Raw genomic sequence first — 15,096 nt, forward strand, 5'->3', positions numbered from 1 at the left:
GCACCAAGGCTGGAATTTTCAGAGGCGCCTCAAGGAGTTAGGACCATAAACATCACCATTACAAAACCCACTCACAAGTGGTACCTTTAGTGGGCAGTCCCAACAACAGACACTAATGAAAGAATGGGCCACTGAGGTTCCACTGAATTATGGTCCGTCCAGGTCAGAGGTTACAAAACAGTGGCTGAGATTTTCAAAAGTGACTAATGATTTTGGATGCCCAGCTTGAAAGGCCTCCAAGGTGCCTGATTTTCAGAAAGTGCTCAGCATCCAGGCCCCATTATGGTGGTTGCAACTGGGTACCCAAAATTACCAGTCACTCTTTGAAAATCTTGGCCAGTGGCTTCGTCTGCATTACATTTGCTAGTCCTGTTTTAACACGTATTATCTAAACCTGATTTCCCAATTGTACTGTAGCCACAGGGCCCACGTTTGTCTCCCCAGCCCCATGTTTAACCCTAGGGTAAGACATGATTAGCAATAGCAGTGTAAACATGCCAAGTGGTGGGGGCAGTGTGGGGTACGTGAGCTTGCACCGATGTGCTTGGATCAACAGGTTATTTTAGTCCTGAATTCCCAATTACACTAGGTCCCTTTATACCATCCTGGATCTATAAAGGGGCTTTAAAGTAGAGGGTAGCTATCTCACCATTTCACATGGCTAGAGCAGGATAAAAAGGCCTTAGTGTCAATGAGAATTAGGTCAGTTTTCCAGCTGGGCTCTCAAGACAGCACCTTTCAGCAACACCAAATTCATTCACTTATTTATTTTTAAATAAGCCAAATGGAGTCAACTTTAAAAAGAATCTCGACTCCTTTAATAAACCAAACCCCAGATACCTTGTCCTTTATCTCTCTGCTATGTCTAGCAAGAGTCCACTCCAGCACTGATAAGGGCCCAAACCCAGCCCTCCCTGCCCGTCTGGTATTTTCGTGTGTTCATAGTCTGGATATTCCACATAGTTCTCTAGCAGATGTGTTTGTGTAAATTCACTCAGAAGGGGAAGGAGGCATTTACCTCTGAATGTATTTGGGGATAGGTTTGTAAAGCTGAGGTGATGAAGAGATTCCTGAGCACTCAGAAGGCAGAGAATTAACAACCCCATAACCCTATTCTGCATCTTCCTTCTCTCCAACCTCTCTGGTGAATTGGAATATCCCTCCTCTCCAGCAGCTTGTCACAATCAATTTAGATTGCAAACCTTTTGGGCACAGGGCCCATGGCCTTGATTCTGATCTTGCTGGCACCAGCGTAAATCAGCAGTAACTCTGTTGAAATCAATCAACGTGGAGACATGTAAAACCAGCGTGAAGGGGAATACAGCCCTATAACTTTAGTCACTATGTAAAGCACAATGCATTCCTGCGTTGCTATGTACAAATGAGAACAAACAATGCATCCGCTGTAGAGACTTTTAAAAAAAAAAAAAAAGGTGTACTGTCTCTTACTACTTACACATAAGCTGATCAAGATAGGGTCATTTAGGATTCTGTCCTTCACCTAACCACAGCACTTGATAATTGGGTTAGGTGCATTAGGTGGGAGTGGAGTGGGGGTGGAGTTTCAAATAATTGCTGGGCCAGTGGTATCGCAAACCCTAGCCTTCCACTCTGAAGAACAGCATAATTTTGTTTGTTTAAACAACGCAGACAGATGCACAATGTAAAACTAATCCAAATATGTATAACTCCCTGTAAAACGGGATACACCCAGTACCTATAAACAGAAGTAGGAAAAAAGAAAGGGGGAAAAAAAAAAAAGCTTATTTCTGTGGGTCAAATTCTGTCTTCATTTACCCAAGGGAAGTCACTGGATCTGTACCAGAATACATGGAGACAGAATTTGGACGTGTGTAACCTATGTCTCAAAATAAGATCACCTCATTTGAGAATTGTTACAGAAGTAAGAAAATTCTGCTCTCTTCCAATGTAAATCCAAAGTGACACCATGGAGTTAGTTGCATGGGTGACACTAGTTGCCACTCCTGACTAAGAAGAGAAGAGAACCCTTAGTAAGAAACCCAGGAGTACCAGGACTGTAAAAATCACTGGGTCTACTTCTCCTCTTACACTGGTGTACCTGATTCAAATGGATTTACATTGGGGTAAGGGAGAGGAGAATCAGGCCTTTTGTTTTATAAAAGTGCCCAACCGTGAGAATTTTACACAGCTTGTGGAGATTTATGATGCAGAAAATCAAATTACCTTAACTCCTATGTCTTTGCACTTGCCAGCTTTTTTCCATCAGAGTGTAAATAATGTCTGACAAGTGATCATTAAAGAGAAAGTCACCTCACATCAGATACCAAACAGTACTCACAAGGCAACAGTCACTACTGACCAGGGCTGGATTCACACTACTACACAGCAGCAAAAACAAAACAAAAAAAAACTTCTCTCACCCATTGCTTCAAGGAATTTGGAACAAACAACCCAGTGAAAACATAACATGGCAAGAAAGAGTATTTATGCACTGGGGCAACTCACAGGTCACGGGATTTTCAAAAGGAGACTAATGGAGTTTGGCTTCCAACTCAACCCAGTTAATCCAATGTAATGGAGTGGACAATCAGGCTCAGAGAGTAGCTAGCAGGAATCAGACCTAGCTAATAGCTCCTCCATGACTTGAATTACGCTGATATAACCACTGGAATCAACCAGTATGGAAAGCCTGGCTCAACATAGCCAGCATACCAAGTTCTGAGCACTGTTTGACCAGACACCAGCTGCGACTGGGCTCCCATAAAAGTTCTGTTTACAGGCCCCACTACTTCAGCCCCATGCATGACAGACCTTAGGATACCACCTGTCCTTCATTATTGATGTATGAACTAAAGCATAAAAGTGTTTGGCATAATTTGAAGCTTCACCCCTCCAGTTCCCTAAAAGTGGTTTGGGTTAGGGGAAAAAAAACAAAAACAAACAAAAAACCAGGCCAGGCTTTGTGAATACAGGATTAAGGGGATTAGACATTCACCTACTGCACATTTACAATGCAACTTTCCAAGTGTTGCCTGATAAAGCAAACTCAATGGTGATGTTCCACCAACACAACAGTCAGGGCTTCCGAATGTGGTGAGACTAAAGGTCTTTCTACATCATCTGTATCACTTGAGGTCATCCCAGTGCAAACACATTGCTGAAGGATTATTCTGTGCTGTTCACAAGTCAGCAAGGGTTGGTCTATTTTCCAAATGATAAATCTATCTCACCATTGCAAGTGGCCACAACAAGGAATGAGTGACCCATGGAGGCTAAAGACCCCACCTCTAGGCAGTGCTAAAGAGGCACTCTGGTGGGCAATGGTGTAGAAGCAGCTTGGCCCACTACAGCAAAACAAGTAGTGAGATGTGCATCTTAGTCAACCTGGTGGCTTTGCAGAGACAATGTGTCTCTGGAAAAACTCTCCTCCTACTCAGAAGAGAATTTCACTTCCTGTTCCTTGCATGATTTGTTTCATCCATTTGGTGTAGAAGCAGCAAATTTCAGTGCAGACCAGGACAATGGAGGTTCTTACATCTTCCTCTGAAGCATCTGGTATCGGCAGCTAGCAGAGACAGGATTCGGGATTGGCTGGACCTTGGATCTGATCCAATCCGGCAATCCTTATGCTCCAAACAATACGCAGATAACAGGCCGAAATTCTCTGCTAGTATAAATTGGCACAGTTTTACTGAAGTCAGTGGAGATGCACTAGTTTACACCAATAAAAAATTGACCCAACATCCTTTATATTTATGTAGCACCTTTTATTCTGAAGGATCCTAAAGTGGTTTAGATCTACAGCTACACAACCATTGAAATGCAATCAACGCTCGGGAGGAGGTGGTAGCTGGTGCACACAGCATGCAGTACAAATGTTGGGGGTAGGACATGTGTTAGTGACAGGGCAATACCTAACTCGTATGAAAAGTGTAATGGGCTCTGTCAGAGCAGAACCCCAGTTTTCAAAGGTTTCCTTTAAACACAGCAAGTTGCACAGATCTCAGTTTATCTTCCTCGGAAAGGTTGAGTTGATTCTGTTTAGATTCCGACCTGCAGTTCCAGGGAGTGAGTATCTGATAGCTGTAATGTCCCCTGACAAAGTGATCACCAGAATTAGCCTGATCAGTACCACAGAGGGTGCAGTAAGTTAGATATAAATACCAAGCAGTCTGTTCACAAAATGGTTAGAGGATGGAGTCAGGATTCCTAGATTCCTATATGCCACTCTGCCACTGACTTGCTGGGGTACCTTCAGCTAGTCATTTCACCTCCCCATGCCTCAGTTTCCTCATCTGTAATACAGGGATGATGATGATGATGATGATGATACCAACTCACAATTGTAGACCACTTTGAGATCCAGGGTTGAAGAGTGCTATGAAAATGCTAAGTATGATAAGAAAGGTTGCTTTCAGAGATTAAGAAATACAGCAAAATGTATGCCCATCTATCCCTAGGAAAGTGCATTTAATCATATTCTATAGAAAGAAGATGACTATGTAACTAGGGAAGAGAAGCAAATCTGTTAGAACAAAAGAACTATTTTGTGTTGAAATTACAAAATGCAAACCTATGTTCTGCTTTCTGATAATAGAAGCGGCACAGCTGAGATCTAAAACCACATGGGAGACGAAAGACAGCTTTCTTGGCAGGTGATTTTTGATCCAGAATTCCTATTACTAAGTAACTGATTAAGAATACACATTAGGAGTAATACTCAGCTATGGTTATTTAAAAGCAAGTCTTGAAAATTGCCCACCCTGGGAACACTGGCTTCTTTGTTTCCCTATTTGCTGCGACCTCCCCATGCATAAAAAAAAACCTTATTTGTTTTACAGCCCTTGCAACTACCTCTGTGCATCCACGCTTTTTATTATTCCTAGCAAATAACCCATTTAGAGCATTTTAAAATAAATCAATCGAATCAGGAGCTTGGAGGTCAGGCGCCATCTAGTGTCCCACTTGAGACCATAACGGGCACTGATGGCCTGATGAGAAGCCAACTGGGAGTCGCAGAGGCCAGCGCTCACTACAGAGGCAAAGGGAAAGAAGATGGATGACTTGTTTAATGAGCTGAGCACCCAGTGTGCTGGGCCCTTCTGAAAATCTAACTCTAAGTGACTGGAGCAAAAATAAATAAATAAAATAAATAAATAAATAAAAAATTTAAAAAAAAAATAATCACACACGTGGCACAGCCAGGAATTGAACCCAGGTCTCCCAGTCTACTTCTTTAGCCACAAGATGATCCTGCCAACAGTCACTAGTCATCCCCAACACCGATTTGCATGACTGATGCAATTCACCACCACACAGCTCCTTTCACTGGAGGACAGCCAAAACATGGACAAGACAGCTGAAAAGTGATATATTTTTAATTTAACACAAGCTAAAAAAATACACAGAATTGTCCTTCAGAATTTAACCTGTCCACCAAATTTACATTATGAAGTGGTTGTTCCTCACCCTGCAGACATCTATAGATATGCATTTATGTTCCCCTTGGAGCACAAAGTGATATCTGGAAAAGTTTGTACAGTTTACTATTTACCTTTAGACTAAACAGGTCTAAAACTAAACTACGTATACAGATTTGCTCGATTTTAGTCCTCCTTAGTCATAGGTTACATTGCAACACTCAGCAGTTCCTAACAGTAACATGTAGGTCTAGAACTTAAAAGTGACCAGACAATCATTTCACAAAATTCCCTCTGATTCACCAATAGGTAAACTCCTGATCCTACCGAAGTCAGCAGAAGTTTTAACACTGACTTCAGCTGGGCCAGGATTTCATGCAATACACAATGGCCCCACAAGAGCTGGATTACAAAGGGCATCTCAGCACACACACAGTTGGAAAGGTCTTTGCTACTGTCTTAACAGTGACATATTTCTCTCTGATATTTCTAAACGGCCTGTCTTAAAACCATTCCTGCTTCTCCTTTGTCTCTTCATGTTTATTGAAGACTTATTGGTCTTATGAGGCTTTATGGTCTTAGAGGGACATGCTGCACCTTCTAACAAATCCATTCAGGTATGTTTCAGCAATGAAAGGTTCTGCTCAGAGGAAAGTGGGAGCTAGATGGACAAAGCCAAATTTGTAAATTGCTGAACTCGTTGCATTTCAGATCAGATTTTCAAAAGGAACTTAAGGGAGGCAGGCAGCCAACTTCCACTGAAATTCATTTTTTTCTTCTCCCCTTCTTAGCTTCTGCAATGTCCAGATAACATCCCAGGGTGGACTGCACTAGTGTCGGCCCATCCAAGGTGCAAGGTTGAGAGGTAAGGTAAGAGCAGTTTGTCAATCAACTATCATTTTGCAAGGTATTTTAAAAACAGGATCAGTTTTGCATATTATATGTATAAATGCCTTTCAGCTGAGGATTTCATAAATGTTGAAGAGGCTAAATGACTTGCATGAAGTAACAGAGCAGGTCAGTGGTATGAGTGGTAACAGAACCCAAGTGGTCCTGACTTCCAGTCCCCTATTCTAAATCATTAGACTTACTTTAAAATGTAAAATATTAAAAACTTTTCAGACAATATATGGTACGCCATTTCTCTTTTCCTTCCGCCCGGGCTCCAGCAGCTATCTGGCTGATGAGATGATACTAGGGTAATTCATCATCATTAGGCCCAAGATGTGGAAAATACACCAAGTAAGTTGCAAACTTAATAAGAAAAACTGGCTTAATATTAAATAAGACTTTGCCTTCTACTGCAATGAGTTGATTAGAAGTGCCGCTAGGTTGGGTCTTATTCTCCACTGACTTGAACATACCACTTGCACTTGTGCTAAATGAATGTGAAATGCTGACACTGATTTGGCAGCATATTACATTCAGTTTGCACAGGTGCAGAGCAGTGGTGAATCAGGACCATTGGTTCCTATAATTCTTTACAACACCCTCATTGTGTGTATTCAGCATGTAATGGAATAGAAGGTTTCTGCAGATCACCTTCATCAATGAAAGGAAAGCAAGTTTGAAATACTTAAGCTGTTGCATAAGTAGAAGGGATTCTTCATAACGTCTAAAATCACTTATTTCCCCCACTGATCATAACACCCTTTGGAATATCAGAAAATTAATTTTCTGAGGTTCTTAATCTTCTTCTTTCCATTGGACCCACATGGGTTTGTTACTATAGGGTTGCTCATGGGTGACTGTACAACTTTTCTCCCTCCCTGGAAAAGTAACATTTGGTTTGGAAGAAAAACACAGAATTCAAGTGTAATTCACTAAAATACCTCAGTTACATTTTTGGCCTTCCAGGTTTGACACACAGGTTTGCTGATTGTTTTGTTTGTTCTTTTAATGGCAAGCAGCATAATCAGGCCCAAGCTGGTCGCAAATAAATAAGAAATCCTGGATTGGTAGTGGAGGGAGATGGCAAAGCTTCAGATCACAGAATCTTTATAAAAGCCTTTACCTGTGCAGGAGAGAGAGCACCTTTTATAAAAGTGAAATTTATCAGACTCCACAAAAAGCATGCAACAAAAACCTAAGTAGTTCTACATTTCATTCAAAACAATCTATTTGCTAAGGAGTTATCACAAGGACTTCAAAGTTAGACTATTTTCTTAGGAATACTGATAGAGCAAAAAGCTTTAGCAGGTCTTAAAATTTATGACCTGGAGGGGGTCAATGAAGAAGATATCACTATTTTCATTGCAGTACTGCTCAAAGTTCACGATCAAGCTCAAGGCCCCGCATTGTGGCAGGCGTTGTACAAACACACATGAAGATTACAAACAAGCATACAATTTTTCATATACATTTTAGAGGACAGGCAGTAACATTGCAGTGTACTCATATTTAATATGTCTGTGAAATGTAACTCGTTTAATAGACTCATACCTACATGAATGCGTTACACACAAAATATTGGTAGAATACAATCCCACCAATGTATTCCCTGGGAAAATACCAGTATTTCCCCTCTAGCAAGCCAGCCACCACATCAATACAACCCTATAAAAGGAAGAATAATACTATCTGCTGTGTTTGCACAGTGCCTCGTGCAATGGATTCCTGGTCCATGACTGTGGCTCCTAGGTACCTATCACAATACAAGTAGTAATAATAAAAATTGACAAACATTATCCTACTTTTAAACAAACAAGCCTCCACTATGGACTTCCTGGCAGAATTCATGGTGTATTTTCACTGATCAGAGAAGTAATATTGTCATCTTCTATTTATTCAGGCTCCTCAAAGATGAGAGGAGCTATAGTTTCAAAATCTATTCAGTGGGATCATTTTTCTCCAGTACTGAAATGCAGTGCCTCTGGGGTGAAACCCGTCAGCTGTTTAACAGCTTACAAAAATGCTATGGTTTAGGGTAGGAAATTGGAAAATCATATCCAATAGCAACTTCAGTGGGGATTTCCACAGATAGCATGTTATTACCTGATACGGCATGTAGCCAAGAGGTGAGAACTATGCCTTTCACGAAGTGTGACATTGAAGATCTCACAGCAATCAGGCCTTTCGTTTTATGTCTTATCTAGAAGTCATCACCTCTAGCAGCACAGCATCTCTTAATACCAAGCCTGGATGCTGGAGATAGCAGCTAACATACACATACAGCACCTGCAGATCTCTTGCCCAATTGCTGACCCCGCCTGACCGATTAGCTTGTGGGATGAAATGGGATCAGAGTATAAGGTGATATTGCGGCAGGGACAGTCCCAGCTGATAGGACAGTACGTAACAGATGGCTATTAGAAGGAGAAAGACTTGCAAAGGAAAAAGAAAATATTCCTCATTCTCACACAACACGTCTAATTCTGCATTTTACATGAATAGCAAAAATGAGCTGGTGTCATCTCTGCTTACTTTCCTCATGAGCTCCTCTTGTTCAGCTGGGTCATCCTCAAAATCATTATTGACATCAAGCACAAGGACTGGAGCATTCCTTAAGTTTTCAAAGTGAACCCTGAAGACAACAACAAGAACTGAACAAAAGGCTTATTAGTGTACCTCTGGGGATAGGTAAGAGACAATATGCCCAGACACAGGACAGATGTGTCACACCACTGCTTCAGCGTAAGTTTATTTTATCATAAGAAGGATGCCTGCTGCATATAGACTTTCACCATCATTAAAAGAAAAACAAAGAAACAAAAACACAAGACTCCTCCAGCTGCAGAGAACAAGTCCCTTCCCCCCTGCCGCATCAAAAGAGATGATTTCCAAGCAAAGGGCTTGATGCTGAGAGATACCTGGAAGCTTCCACTTCCATTGGCATCAGCACCTAAGACGGTAGAGTCCTCTCCTTGCTTCCAAGCAAGATTCCTACACCCTGTTTGGACTCCAAGATTCAATAAATTACCAGCACATTATACAAGCAATACCTAGGGTACGAGTATGGAAAGGAAGGGGTCACCTTAGATTTTCATGAGGTAGATGAGCTTCCTCCCTCTTCTGAGGCCCATCGTGAATTTTGTTATACCCTATTGGTATCTGGGAAGGGAACATGCCTAATAAAGCAGAGGACTGGAAACTCAAACCCTTGGGTTCTATCACTGTTTGGTTGTGATACCTTGGGCAAGTCGCTTCATTTCTGTGAGCTGGATCTTGCTGTGTGGTAGGAAATGTGATGAAATGAGTAGTCAGTAGAGAAGCCCCAGAGGCAGCAGCCCCTTGGCTATCTGACTGTAGTTGAGTTAGAGTGGTCTCTGGAAGGAACTACAGGATTTGGTGTGACAGAGAGAAGCACAAGCAACAAAGAGGAGCCTACTGCTGAAAGAGACGAGCCTGCTGAAATGTCCTTAGAAGATTGTGTTTGGTGTCATTAAGATTGATGGCAGAAAGCTGGCTGGGTAACCTAGGGAGGGTTACCCATAACAGAGGGAACTGACTAAGCAAGGAATGAAGAAGGGTGGTGGACAGCTGGAGGCATCAGGGAGGGGATCTCTAGGGTTGGGAATGGGTACCAGATTATACGGGCAGGAGGGTGGTAGGGAGCTAGGCCGCAAATTAAAACAGGCACCTCTGCACAGCAGAAGATATATTAGTCACCCATTTAAAGAGCCAGGCTTGCATGGCCGAGACTCTGTAAGCCATTGCTATTGTCACTTACTCGGTGGTTTTCTTTACTAGCCAGTTTTCATGCTGAGTGTGAAGCTGCTCCAGATACTTCAGCTGGATCGCCTTCTCCTCAGGCCTCCCCCTTTGGTGCAATCGCTCCAGACATTTCTGAAGGGAGGAAATGACAGCTCCTCCATTAGCATGACCCACTCGTTTACTCCACAAGACTCAATGAGGTCTGCTTTGCAAACTCAACCACATTTGGATGGGGCCAATGGGTATGGGGCACTTCAGATAACAGCAGCAGTTCAAATTCAGCATTAGGCAGCTGGAAAGAGAGATGCAGCCACACAAAGTAGGGATGGCTTCACATGACAGACTAGTTAGAAGTCACAATAACTGTCTAGGGCCAGATGTTTAGTGGGCATGTAAGGACTTGACATTTCATCCACTGGAGTCAGGGGCAAAATTCCATTAACATCATTACGAGCACAACTGAGCCCCATACTTGGAATGTTAACACACACACACACACACACACACACAGTGCTAGAAGGGTAGCAACTTGTGTCAGCGTTGACAGATACAGCTCTGGAAGAAGCTGAATCCAGCCATCCTCAGCTAGAGAAAGAGCCAACACGATGCACCAGGAGGAAGCCCTGAGAGAAGCCATCCATCCATAAAAACAGTCTATATTCTCCCAATCCTCAAAGTACTTTCCCATATACTGAGGCTAAGCCTTTAAAAAACAAGTGCAAGGAATAGCTGTTTGGAACTAAGGCTGCATAGTCAGCACTACATAACAGAAGGAATGGATTTTCCCTCTGGGTTACAGAATAAGTTCTTAGAAGAAAATGACCCTCGCTGGAGAGGCAATGTGATCATAGAATCACAGAAGATTAGGGTTGGAAGAGACCTCAGGAGGTCATCTAGTCCAACCCCCTGCTCAAAGCAGGACCAACACCCACTAAATCATCCCAGCCAAAGCTCTGTCAAGACGGGCCTTAAAAACCTCTAAGGATGGAGATTCCACCACCTCCCTAGGGAACCCATTCCAGTGCTTCACCACCCTCTTAGTGAAATAGTGTTTCCTAATATCCAACCTAGACTTCCCCCACTGCAACTTGAGAACATTGCTTCTTGTTCTGTTGTCTGCCACCACTGAGAACAGCCGAGCTCCATCCTTCTCTGGAACCCCCCTTCAGGTAGTTGAAGGCTGCTATCAAATCCTCCCTCACTCTTTTCTTCTGCAGACTAAATAACCCCAGGTCCCTCAGCCTCTCTTTATAAGTCATGTGCCCCGGCCCCCTAATAATTTTCGTTGTCCAACGCTGGACTTTCTCCAATTTGTCCACATCCCTTCTGTAGTGGGGGGACCAAAACTGGACGCAATACTCCAGGTGTGGCCTCACCAGTGCCAAATAGAGGGGAATAATCACTTCCCTCAATCTGCTGACAATGCTCCTGCTAATACAGTCCAATATGCCATTGGGCTTCTTGGCAACAAGGGCACACCGCTGACTCATATCCAGCTTCTCATCCACTGTAATCCCCAGCTCCTTTTCTGCAGAACTACTGTTTAGCCAGTCGGTCCCCAGCCTGTAACGGTGCATGGGATTCTTCCTTCCTAAGTGCAGAACTCTGCTCTTGTCCTTGTTGAATCTCAGATTTCTTTTGGCCTAATCCTCCAATTTGTCTAGATCACTCTGGACCCTATCCCTACCTTCCAGCGTATCTACCCCTCTCCCCCCAGCTTAGTGTCATCTGCGAATTTGCTGAGAGTGCAATTAATCCCATCATTCAGATCACTAATAAAGATGTTGAACAAAACTGGCCCCAGGACCGACCCCTGGGGCACTCCTCTTGATACCGGCTGCCAACTAGACATCGAGCAGTTGATCATTACCCATTGAGCCTGACAATCAAGCCAGCTTTCTATCCACTTTATAGTCCATTCATCCAATCCATACTTTTTAAACTTGCTGGCAAGAATACTGTGGGAGACCATACCAAAAGCTTTGCTAAAGTCAAGATATATCACGTCCACCACTTTCCCCATATCCACGCAGCCAGCTATCTCATCATAGAAGGCAATCAGATTGGTCAAGCATGACTTGCCCTTGGTGAATCCATGTTGACTGTTCCTGATCACCTTCCTCTCCTCCAAGTGCTTCAAAATGGTTTCCTTGAGGACCTGCTCCGTGATCATGCCTGCTCCATGATTTTGTGAATCCAGTTCACAGACCCCTAGATTAGCACTTAAGAGATTTGGGTTCTATTCCTGATTCTGCTACTGATCTGCTGTGTAAACTCAGCCAAGTAACTGGATTCTTTGTGCCTCAGTTTCCCTCCCACCCTTTGTCTTGTCTGCTTAGTGCAAGTTCTTCAGAAAAGGTACTGTCTCTCACTATGTATACATATAGTGCCTTGCACACTGGGGCCTCAATCTTGGTCTTCCAGGAGCTACCATAATACAACTAGTGACTGACCTCAACTACTCACTGCTTTCCTGCCTTGAGCAGTTGCAAACTGTGTCAAGAACCCTACAGTGAGAACTCAGAGCAGTTAAGGAGGTTCTTTACAGAAGGATGTGCCAGAATTATACTAGGACAGGTAAATAAGTTGGCAATCACAGGAATCCCTAGTGTAGACAAGTCCTTAGGTGTATTGATTTTTACCCTCTTACATTTCTGGAGCCTTTCAGAGACACCCTCCCCCCATTAATTGCTGGGCTATTATCACCATTTTATACATTGGGAACTGAGGCACAGGGATTAATTGATTTGACCCAAATTACACAGTAAGGCTGGGAGTTGAATCCAGACTTCTTGAGTCCCAGTTTGAAAGCAAGGCCAGCCTTCAATGCAGCCACTAGAGATGATTTTAGTTAGTTCCCAGTCATGCTCTCAGTTACCTTTGGAGTTGCCTGGAGATACAGAAAGCCATGCAGAGCAATTCGATCCCCGAACTCTTGTAGGAGGAAGGTGTGCAAGTCCTGGTAAATGGTCCATTCGATCTCAGCGAGGTGGCCAAGCTCAAAGAGATTTTTAGCAAAGATGTACCTAGGGAAAGAAGGACAAAAGAGAACAGCAAGTAAATTAAACCTGCCTAAACAAACTCCCTGCAGTTCTAGAATGACAACGTGCACTTTAAGTGTGGTAGGATCCATAATGCACCAGGCGCTGCACTGAAACGTAGGACAACATGGCCCCTGCTCCAAGAGGTCATCTCGACAGCATAGATTTAACACAGACATTTCAGTACCCAGAGAAGAGAACTGAGCTGGGCTTTTTCAGACAGTGTCACACTAGATAGCAGAACAGTTACTCGAGGGTTTTTCTATTGTTAATTATCTTAGTTCTGGACTAGGTAGTGCAGTTGTAGCTGTGTTGATCCCAGGATATTGGCTGTCAGACCCTGGAGGATGAAGGCATGTTTATCTACAGAACAGGGATGGAGTGGACAGTGGCAGGGGGAGCTTCCCCCTTACTCCACCCTGCCAATGCACCTCAAACTTGACTTGTAGGGACCCATTGTGATAATAGGGCCTATAAATATACCCCTAGTCCTGAGTTTAATTGTAAGAAGAGAGTGAAAGTTCATGTGATGTCCCAATAACCTATAATAACAAATATTGATGGGAAAAGGTACAAAAAGGAGACAGAAAAACTGACACAGTCTAAACAAAAATGGCCTACTGATACAGTTCTCAAGGATTGTTGAAATCATGCTTGTGGGGGAAAAAAAATGGGTGAAGAGTATGTGGAGCTGGACTCGAGTGAACCAAAATTGGTATGTCAGCTATTAGGCCTAATTGGTGGAGAAAATAATGAGGAAATGGGCTATTCCACAAATTACTCCCTTGTTGGGTCCTTACAAATAGAGAATTTTGAGGGTGGGGTGGGGACACTCAAAGAGCCAATGGAGGCTACTGAAGCAAGACTCGCCGTCAGGACTGCCACCACTACCACTTCCTGCGACCTTGGGCCTTTGTGTTTCGAATTCAGCTGGAGCTGACAGAAGTGGTGATGTCATTTGGGTTCCTCCCTCTGGCCTGGTTTGGTCAGAACATCTCTCACCATCACAACCTGGGATGAATTATTACCACCTAAGAGCCTGTAAAGCAAGATTGCTTTTTCTTCTCAACTGATTTTAAAAAAGAGCAGCTTTGGCCTATATCAACCAGCTTTTCTTTCCTCCCAAAAAGAAGAGTTATTGCCGTTTTGGATACCATCTAAGGCTTTGTCTACACTAGCACTTTTGTCAGCAAAACTTTTGTCGGTCTGGAGTGTGTGTGTAACATAAGTTACACGACAAAAGTGCCGGTGTGGACAGCGCTATATGACAGAAAGATGCTCTCCTGCCAACATAGCTACTGCCGCTCATTCAGGGTATGTCTACACTACGGAATAAGGTCGAATTTATAGAAGTTGTTTTTTTAGAAATCGGTTTTATATATTCGAGTGTGTGTGTCCCCACAGAAAATGCTCTAAGTGCATTAAGTGCATTAACTCGGCGGAGCGCTTCCACAGTACCGAGGCTAGAGTCGACTTCCGGAGCGTTGCACTGTGGGTAGCTATCCCACAGTTCCCGCAGTCTCCACTGCCCATTGGAATTCTGGGTTGAGATCCCAATGCCTGATAGGGCTAAAACATTGTCGCGGGTGGTTCTGGGTACATATCGTCAGGCCCCCGTTCCCTCCCTCCCTCCGTGAAAGCAAGGGCAGACAATCGTTTCGCGCCTTTTTTCCTGAGTTACCTGTGCAGACGCCATACCACGGTAAGCATGGAGCCCGCTCAGGTAACCGTCACCCTATGACTCCTGGGTGCTGGCAGACGCGGTACGGCATTGCTACACAGTAGCAGCAACCCCTTGCCTTGTGGTACCAGACGGTACAGTACGACTGGTAGCCGTCATCGTCATGTCCGAGGCGCTCCTGGCCACGTCGGCTGGGAGCGCCTGGGCAGACATGGGCGCAGGGACTAAATTTGGAGTGACCTGACCAGGTCATTCTCTTTAGTCCTGCAGTCAGTCCTATTGAACCGTCTTATGGTGAGCGGGCAGGCGATACGGACTG

At 43.6% G+C, this 15,096-nt stretch overlaps 1 protein-coding gene across 8 annotated transcripts in view; it reads right to left on the reverse strand.

Moving 5' to 3' along the window:
• Positions 1-3,728: 3,728 nt before the first annotated feature.
• Positions 3,729-15,096, reverse strand: part of DGUOK (deoxyguanosine kinase) — a 30,936-nt gene continuing 19,568 nt past the window's right edge. For 7 of the 8 annotated variants that reach the window (XM_077805823.1, XM_077805822.1, XM_077805828.1 and 4 more), the window contains 5 exons: positions 12,934-13,081; positions 10,072-10,187; positions 8,826-8,925; positions 7,235-7,416; positions 3,729-4,077 (listed from right to left, as the gene is read on the reverse strand). In XM_077805823.1, the coding sequence (XP_077661949.1) occupies positions 7,390-7,416; positions 8,826-8,925; positions 10,072-10,187; positions 12,934-13,081 (391 nt within the window). In that variant the 3' untranslated portion in view covers positions 3,729-4,077; positions 7,235-7,389. Of the gene's footprint in view, positions 4,078-7,234; positions 7,417-8,825; positions 8,926-10,067; positions 10,188-12,933; positions 13,082-15,096 lie in introns of those variants that run through there. The other variant, XM_077805825.1, reaches the window with a different exon arrangement.

This window comes from Eretmochelys imbricata, chromosome 26 (genome assembly GCF_965152235.1).
Source record: "Eretmochelys imbricata isolate rEreImb1 chromosome 26, rEreImb1.hap1, whole genome shotgun sequence".
In the NCBI taxonomy this organism is placed as follows: domain Eukaryota; kingdom Metazoa; phylum Chordata; order Testudines; family Cheloniidae; genus Eretmochelys; species Eretmochelys imbricata.